Below are 8440 nucleotides of genomic sequence, written 5' to 3' on the forward strand. Positions count from 1 at the left end.
GACAGCCCCTGTTTGGGGGCCAGTTGAATGTGTGCAGCTCGGTTGTCATCAGCCAGCCAATGATAATAAAGCCATGAGTGCAGCCCCGCATGCGTCCTAGGAGACCCTACACTAACAAACCAAGGTACACGGCCTAGCACACCTGAGCAACTCCTCTCGAATCAAACCAGCACTGGTGTGCACCCCTCCAGTAATAAACCACTCGTCAGGCGCCACCCTACTGTAACCAACCAGGCTGTAAAGCACTGACTTTATCTGTTGTCACACAACAATCAACGCTGAAAAGCTGCTGACGGGCCCGGTGAGAGGTGTGGGGGTGGAGGTACCAGGGGCTGTATGGGGAGCCGGAGGAGGGGTGCAGATTGGGGGAGAAGACTTTTTAAGCCCGGCGTTAGAGCTAACTGCTGCCCCCCCGCCCCCCAATGGCCACACATCGGTTGCCTCGGGTGGGAAGGGGCAGGTTACGCTGAACTGCTGGGCTGATGTGCGAACCCATTTGTATCCTACGTACATTCCCGGGAGCGAGGCCAACTTTTACATAACGGATGGAAACTTTTATTCAGCCCATTTGGAAAAGGGCTCGGGAGCAAAAGCGTTTTGGAGTCCCGGTGGGAGGGAGCGAACTGGGCACAGAAAAGGAGCCGGGAACTCGCCCAGAAGGGGGCTGTCAGTGGGCCAGTTCGGAGCAGGGCTGGGGGCCAAAGCTGGCTGCTGCCTATGGAACCGTCTCTTTGGGCTGCAGCCGGGATTGCTGGGGAGGTGCCCCGGAGCTGGGCGGCGGGGTCGTTCTGGAGAGGCAGGCTGGGCAGCCGCTGGGCACCATGGCAGGCAGCTTGGGAAAATCCAGTGGTGACGAGCGGCACTAGAAAGATTTACATGCAAACAAACTCACTGGCGCCAAGCTCCCCGCAGGGGCCACAACAAAAACTGGGCAAGAGGGAAGAAGACATTTCCTGCATCCGTCTGTGGCTGCTGCCGTCCCGGTGAATTTCCCCCCAAGCCAATGGCTGGAAGAACGAAGAGGAGGGTGGCTTCAGGGTTACGGGGAGGAAGAAAGGCCCAGTGCCCAGGGCACTAGCCTGGCACTCACTGGTGTATCAGTTCCCAGCTCTGCCCTATTGCTTCGTCGGCTGCTGCAGTTACAATGGGGATATGGGCACCGAGCCGCCGTCTGGGATAAATAACGATTGTGAATTGTGTGGCTACTGTGGTGCTTGGGGGACAGAGACACACCCAGCCAGACGGGCCGACACGCCCTGGCTACATAAGAACATAAGAACGGCTGTACTGGGTCAGACCAAAGGTCCATCTAGCCCAGTATCCTGTCTGCCGACAGTGGCCAATGGCAGGTGCCCCAGAGGGAGTGAACCTAACAGGTAATGATCAAGTGATCTCTCTCCTGCCATCCATCTCCACCCTCTGACAGACTGAGGCTAGGGACACCCTTCCTTACCCATCCTGGCTAATAGCCATTAATGGACTTAACCTCCATGAATTTATCCAGTTCTCTTTTAAACGCTGTTATAGTCCTAGCCTTCACAACCTCCTCAGGCAAGGAGTTCCACAGGTTGACTGTGCGCTGCATGAAGAACTTCCTTTTATTTGCTTAAAACCTGCTGCCCATTATTTTCATTTGGTGGCCCCTAGTTCTTGTATTATGGGAAGAAGTAAATAACTTTTCCTTATTCACTTTCTCTACATCACTCATGATTTTATAGACCTCTATCATATCTCCCCTTAGTCTCCTCTTTTCCAAACTGAAAAGTCCTAGCCTCTTTAATCTCTCCTCATAAGGGACCCGTTCCAAACCCCTAATCATTTTTAGTTGCCCTTCTCTGAACCTTTTCTATTGCCAGTATAGCTTTTTTGAGATGAGGAGACCACATCTGTACGCAGTATTCCAGATGTGGGCGTCCCATGGATTTATATAAGGGCAATAAGATACTCTCCGTCTTATTCTCTAAGTGCCATAGAGAGCTGTGGCCCTGCACGGGAACTCAAGAGACCTCAGTTCTAGTCCCAGCTCTGCTGCTGTTTCACTGTATGGCCTTGGGTGTGTCCTTAATCTCGTTGTGCCTCAGTTCCCCCGTCTATGAAATGGGGAGAAGGATCCTGGCTTTCTCCCGCCTCTTTGTCTATTTAGACTCTTCAGCCTTCGTCTGTCCGCACCTGGCCCGAATTTAACACTGATCAGTGAGACTAGTCAGAAAGGTGAGGACGAAATACCTGAAGTGCCATGCAAAGCAACCAAGGTTTCTGAACTTATTAAGCGGCTGGGTGACATTTAGGCAAGGAACGGTGGTTTGGTGGAACTGGGCAAATCCCTCGTTTTGGCTGGTGAATGAGGAGCCAGTCCAGCTCTGCTCTAGTGTCTGTAGGCGGCCAGGAGAGCAGCTCACGTTGCCGGCTTCTCTTTCCCCGTTAATGCGTGGTACCAGGGCTTGGTTTAGCGGGCTGGGCCTTCCCCCACGGGGGAAGAGGGATCGCCAGCCACAGCCCCATGTAACGATCCGAGTCAAAATCTCCTATTATTCTGTCCTGCTTTGACACTGCGTGTGTGACCCCGGTGGAGGCGCGCCAGGCTGTCCAGAGCAATCTGCCCGTCTGTCCGCGTCTCACCCACCAACAGGAGGTGGGAAGGTTGGTCCAGCCAGGCGCTGGCTTAAAGAGACCCCTGTACGTCAGTGCTTGGCTGGATTCCCGGGACTCGTCCAGTCTGGGGCTCTGCTAGGCCGGCCCAGCTGGGGCACTTCCCAGCCCAGGGGTGGGGTTTTCGATGGGGGCGTCCGTCGAGTGGGAACTAGCTGTGGGACCAACATGCGAATGGGGGTGTCTGTAGCAAAGGCGTCGCTTGGAGCTGGCCTGAGACTCCATTTCACACAGGTCACCACTAGCTCCCCGTGCACAGCCGCAGACAGGAGCAAGCGCCACCGAGTCAGGCCTGGCCCAGGCTTCCCTGACGGTTACATGGCTCCAGCAGCACCACACTGTCTGCACAGCTGGTGCATTCTGGGAGAAGCTGAACAGCGGCCCTGTGCTAGCTATCTAAACGCCCAGGGACCCCGTGCAAAGCATATCCAGTGCACGTCAGAGCCACGTGCGGAGTCAATCCTGTAACAAATTCCCTGCGGCTTTGCACCATGGCCATCTGCAGCTGACCCGACACCTCTGTGCGGCGGAGGGGGCAGGGAGGTGCAGAGAGGGGGAGCAGGCCAGGGCTGCGCTGGGTCCAGTTCCTGGATATCGCTCCTGCCCCAGCCCGCCCGAAACGCTGCTCCCCTCTCTCCCTGACCTTCCGATTTTACAGATAAGGAGGAGATCGACCACCCCAACAACAGCTTCAACCCATGTAGCATCCAGGACCGGAAATGTCTCCTGAAGCAGCAGGCAAAAACCCGCGACCGGGTGAACAGCGGTGTGAAGATGAGGAGCAACGGGAACGCGCATCATCGGGAGGAGACGAGGCAGATAGTGAGATGCCCCTTCCACTCCCTGCAGGGGGGCTGCTGCTGCATGGGCCTGGGATCAACTCCCTTCCCCCCTAACGCCCGGGCGCCTCTCAGTGCCCAGCGAGTGACTGGTGTTTGGGGCTGCAGGCGCCAGCGGGCGGGTCTGGCGTGCAAGCAGCCGGCCTGGGGTAGCTTTGGTTTGTCAGGGGTGCACCGTCCTGATAACCACTGTCCTTGCTCTTTACCGCTCCTTGTGCCCCAGACAAGGAAATTCCCCACTGGGGGCGGGTGGTGCAGGCCCCCCAACACCGACACTGACGAAGGGGAAATGAGCAACGGCCCCTATGGTCCCCAGGCGTTGCAGGGGCTACAGCAGGGAGTGGGTCTCTCCAAACACCCAGGGGGTATTGTACCCTCATGCCGAGGGGGGGACGTTTGCAGCCATCCCCTCCCCCAGGGAACCCTTGGGAGGAAGCTCCAGGTGCCAGGTATTATTAGTGGCTGCCACGTGGCGGGTATCTGGCAATGGATGGGAGAGGGGGACCCCAGCCTGTCTAGGTGGAAGGAGGGAGGGAGTCTTCTTCCTCCCCCGAGCTGGGCTCCGATCAATGCTTTCTGTGCAGGCCCAGGGGTCGTGCCAAAGCGAGCTGCACCGAGCACTGGAGAGGCTGGCCGCATCCCAGACCCGCACCCACGAGGACTTGTACATCATCCCCATCCCGAACTGCGATCGCAACGGCAACTTCCACCCCAAACAGGTACGGCCTGCGCCCCCATTGCCAGCAGGAGCCCCAGCCTGGGGGTCGGGAACAAGGACAGCCGGAGAGGGGCACACACCCGTTGTACCGCTAAGGCTGTGGCTGACCCACAGGCGTGGGAATCTGGACTCCTGGGTCCTAGCCCAACTGGGTGACCAAGGACCACGTAAAAGCCCCTAATTTGGGGTGTTCAGCACCCACAGCTCATTGATTTTGGCCCTTCTGAAAGCCAGGGGCCTCAAGTTGGGCCCCCAAACTTAGTGGGGACAACCGCTGAAAACGTAGCCTTCGCCTCCACGTGTCCCGGTCTTCCCGGCGGCAAAGGGGACCCTGGTGCCTGCTCCCCTCCCTCGCAGGGGGCTTGCCAGGCTAGGAATTAATCATCCCCAGAGGGGAGGGGTGAAGGCTGGGCAAAGAACCACTAGGAGCACCCTCATGGTGGGAGGCGTTTGACCCGCTTGGGCCAGGTCACCCATTCGCCACTAACCGGAACGGACACCTCCTCCATTCAGCATCGCTTCGGCCACAGGCCTGCCGTGGCTCTGCCCAGCGCTTCACCCTCCTGGAAACCAATGGGACCTATGGGCCCGGGCGCTGTGCTGTCTGTCGGGTTCCTGGGGAGCCTGCTGAAATCAGTGGACGCTGTACTGGGCCCATCATGTTTAGAAGTAGAAAAGTAGAGCTGGACTCAGCTCCCCATGCTCACAGGGCAGGGTTGGATGTGCCTCGCTGCCAGCCCAGGGCCGGACGTGCCGCCCTGCCGGTGCAGCAGGGACTAACCAGAGCCTCCTGTCCCATGCGCAGTGTCACCCGGCCCTGGACGGGCAGCGTGGGAAGTGTTGGTGCGTGGACCGGAAAACTGGCCTTAAGCTGTCGGGAAGCCCGGAGCTGAAGGGCGACTTGGATTGCCACCAGTCTGTGGACGGCGTGCGAGAGTGACTCGGCGGTAAACGGGGGACAGGGAGATTTCCTTGGCGACCGGCCGGGGCCGAGCCAACCCATTGGTGCTGTTTCTGAGTGGAAAGGAAGGGGACACGACCACAAACAAACCTCGCTGGGTTCGGGGGATGCCAAGATGAGCTAATGCCCTCGCGGAACTGCTGTCGCGCCCCCTGTACCTCAGAGCCGCTCTGCCCTGCACCCCCTGCCCACGCGCCCCTTGATTCCGACATTGCAATTCTACCCTGGGCTCTGTGCACGGACGGCGGCGCGCCCTGGCTGACAGGGGGGTGGGGTTGGGCCTCCAGGCCAACATGACCACTAGCAACGAGTAACTCTAGGGACGTCACTCTCAGGGGTACGTTACCCCCCAGCCTCTCCGGCCCCGGCCCCCGGACAGCCTCCCGGTGTGACCCCCTCCCCCAACTTCCCACTTTGCTCTCGCTCGCCCCGGCCAGCGGGGGCGCCATGGAGCTGCAGCTTTGCCAGCCCTAGCGCTGTCTCCGGGGCAGGCGCGGGGATGTGCTGCAGCGGCCGGAGGGAGATCACTTTGCCACAGTCCAATGACAGAGAGCAACAGACACAGGCCCCCAGAGTCGCCTCAGTGCTGCCACCGAGTATTTGCCTTATATTAGACACCTAGTCATGGCCCTGCTCAGGGTGGCTGCAGGACTGTTGGAGTCGCAGCCCTGTCCCCCACTGCCCCCATTTTTTCAGTGTGGTTTCACCAGAAGGTGTGCTAGGATTTCCCTGCATTCCCATGCCCTTTCTCCTGTGCCTGCCGGATTAAGGCGTGGGGACTACAGGCTTATCTCTAGGGCCCCAGCACTGGGAGCCATGTCATTGCATCCGAATCTCCGCTTTCATTTGCCAAAAGAAGAAGTAAGTTGCTAGCCCTCGTGATGGCAGAGAAACGCGCAATGATATGACCCAAGTGCTACTTACGGATGCAGTGAGAACTTCCTGAGTCTTCAGAGAGCCTGAAACAAGAGCTTGGAGAGGGGGGCCTGCTCTGCTCATTTCAATGGGGTGTTAACTCCAGGCCCTGCCAACCCCACCCCAGCAGAGGACTCTGTATGGCAGGAAGAGAAGCGTGCAGTGGTCTGGTTCCCCCCAAACAGATACACACCGGCAGGTCAGGTAAGTACCGGGGGGGGGGAAGGGGGGAGGCTTACTGCCACGCCTGCCTGTCAAGAGGAGCACTAATGGGCCGCTCACCAGACAGTTCATGGGTGGGTGATTGGAGGGGCGAGCCAGGGGAGGCCCCTTGTTGTAATGTGCCTGGGATCCTAGATTGCATTGATGTGGCCTGTTGACACACAGGGCAGCATGTATCCATGTCAGTGACGTATGTGTGGGTAGGAGCATACGGGGTGGGTGACAGGAGACGTCTGAGAAGGTCTCAGGGAGGCAGGTAGCAATGGACACAAGATCCCTCTCCAGCCTTTCCTGGCTTACCGTGAGCCCCACAAGCTCTGCCTCTCACAGTCCCTGCAGTCCCGCGATTCGGGGAGAACTCTGGCGTGCCTTTAACAAGTGGGACATTTCTCGCCCCGCTGGCTGCAGGGAACAGCCTGAACGCGTGACCCAGGGGCACCCGAAAGGCTGCAAACCCAGAAGACAAATAAAACGCGACCCAAACTGATCGCTTTTAGATCTCCCTTTTTTTAAGCCAGCCTCGCGGTGTTTTGAGGCCGGCTGCCTGGTTTTGGGCTGCGTGGAGCTGGCCCCACCACATGCGGCGAGGCCCCCGTGCTCAGCCTCACGGCGGTGCCATTGCAGGCAGCCAGGAGAACGTACGGGGTGGGGGGAGTCGCAGGGTTATTTCTCAGCACGGCCCAGGAACGCGGTAGCCCCCCCACAACGGGACCTTCCTTCTTCTTCAGAGCGAAGGCAAAGTTTCCTCTGCAAAGCCCTGGTCTGTGGGAGCAGCTGGACAGCGGGTGATGGGGATCAGCCGCCCCGGAGCTCTCCCGCCCCCTCTACCGGCCAGGCGGACGCGTGTAGTGTCTAGGGTTGCCAATTTTCTAGTCGCACAAAACCGAACACCCTAGCCCCGCCCCTTCCCCATAGGCCTCACCCCTTCCCTGAGGCCCCACCCCTGCTCACTACATTCCCCCTCCCTCGGTGGCTTGCTCTCCCTCACACTCACTGACTTTCACTGGGCTGGGGCAGGAGGTTGGGGTGTTGGAGGGAGTGAGGGCTCTAAATGGGGGTGCGGGCTCCGGGGTGGGTCCAGAAATGAGGGGTTCAGGGTGTGGGAGGGAGCTCTGGGCTGGGGCAGGGAGTTGGGGTGTGGGAGGGGCTGCAGGCTCTGGGGTGGGGCCAGAGATGAGGGGCTTGGGGAGTAGGAGGGGGCTCCGGGTTTGGGGGGGATTAGGGCTGGGGCAGGGGGTTGGGGCGCAGGCTTATCTTGGGCTGCTCCCGGTCAGTGGCACAGCAGGGGGGCTAAGGCAGGCTGCCTGCCTGTCCTGGCACCGCGCTGCATCCTGAAAGCAGCCAGCAGGTCCGGCTCCTAGGCGTGGGGGCCAGGAGGCTCCATGTGCCACTCTCGCCTGCAGGCACCGCCTGCCCAGCTCCCATTGGCCGGGAACTGGCCAATGGGAGTGCGGAGCTGGTGCTCGGGGCAAGGGCAGCGCGCGGAGCTCTGTGGCCCCCCTGCCTAGGAGCTGGGCCTGCTGCTGGCCGTTTCCGGGGCGCAGCGCGGCAGGACAGGTAGGGACCAGCCTGCCTTAGCCGGGCAACACCACCAATGGGACTTTTAATGGCCCGAGCTGCCAGGGTCCCTTGTCAACCAGGTGTTCCTGTAGAAAACCGGACACCTGGTCGCCCTGGGTGTCACTACAGAATCGCTGTGGTGCTGGCCAGGAGTCCCAGTCATACTGTCACAAGAAGGCCCCGTTTCCATGACATGCGGCTCCTTGGCCGGTAACCGAGACGTCTCCACCAGGGCTGCAGACGTGCGGGCTAGTAAAGCTACCTGCGGGAATGTGGGGCTGGAAGGGGCCTTGAGAGGTCACATAGCCCCCACCCCCCTGAGCCTAGACCATCCCTCCCAGGCATTTGTTCAGCCTGCTCTTACAAGCCTTGGCAGACGGTCACCGGGGCGCGTGCTGAAATCCCCGGAGAGCTAGGAAGTAGCTCGGGATACTTTCCCACAAGGCAACGGCTGCCTGAGCTCCCGTGGCAAGAACTCGTCCGAGCCCAGACTCGCCAGCCGGAGAGTCGGGCCCTGGCAGCGTCCCCCAGTCCCGATCCCCACACGCCCACCCTCAGCCCCCTCTCACGTGAGCT

The 8440-nt window shown here is 59.8% G+C and overlaps 1 protein-coding gene across 1 annotated transcript in view; it reads left to right on the forward strand.

Annotated features, from left to right (window-relative positions):
* IGFBP4 (insulin like growth factor binding protein 4) overlaps positions 1-6791 on the forward strand; it is a 28084-nt gene extending 21293 nt beyond the window's left edge. The window contains exons 2-4 of the mRNA XM_054014649.1: positions 3308-3471; positions 4073-4207; positions 5012-6791. Coding sequence (XP_053870624.1) covers positions 3308-3471; positions 4073-4207; positions 5012-5146 — 434 coding nt within the window. The 3' untranslated portion in view covers positions 5147-6791. The remainder of the gene's footprint in view (positions 1-3307; positions 3472-4072; positions 4208-5011) is intronic.
* Positions 6792-8440: the final 1649 nt, after the last annotated feature.

The sequence above is a fragment of the Malaclemys terrapin genome, chromosome 25, assembly GCF_027887155.1.
Source record: "Malaclemys terrapin pileata isolate rMalTer1 chromosome 25, rMalTer1.hap1, whole genome shotgun sequence".
NCBI lineage: Eukaryota > Metazoa > Chordata > Testudines > Emydidae > Malaclemys > Malaclemys terrapin.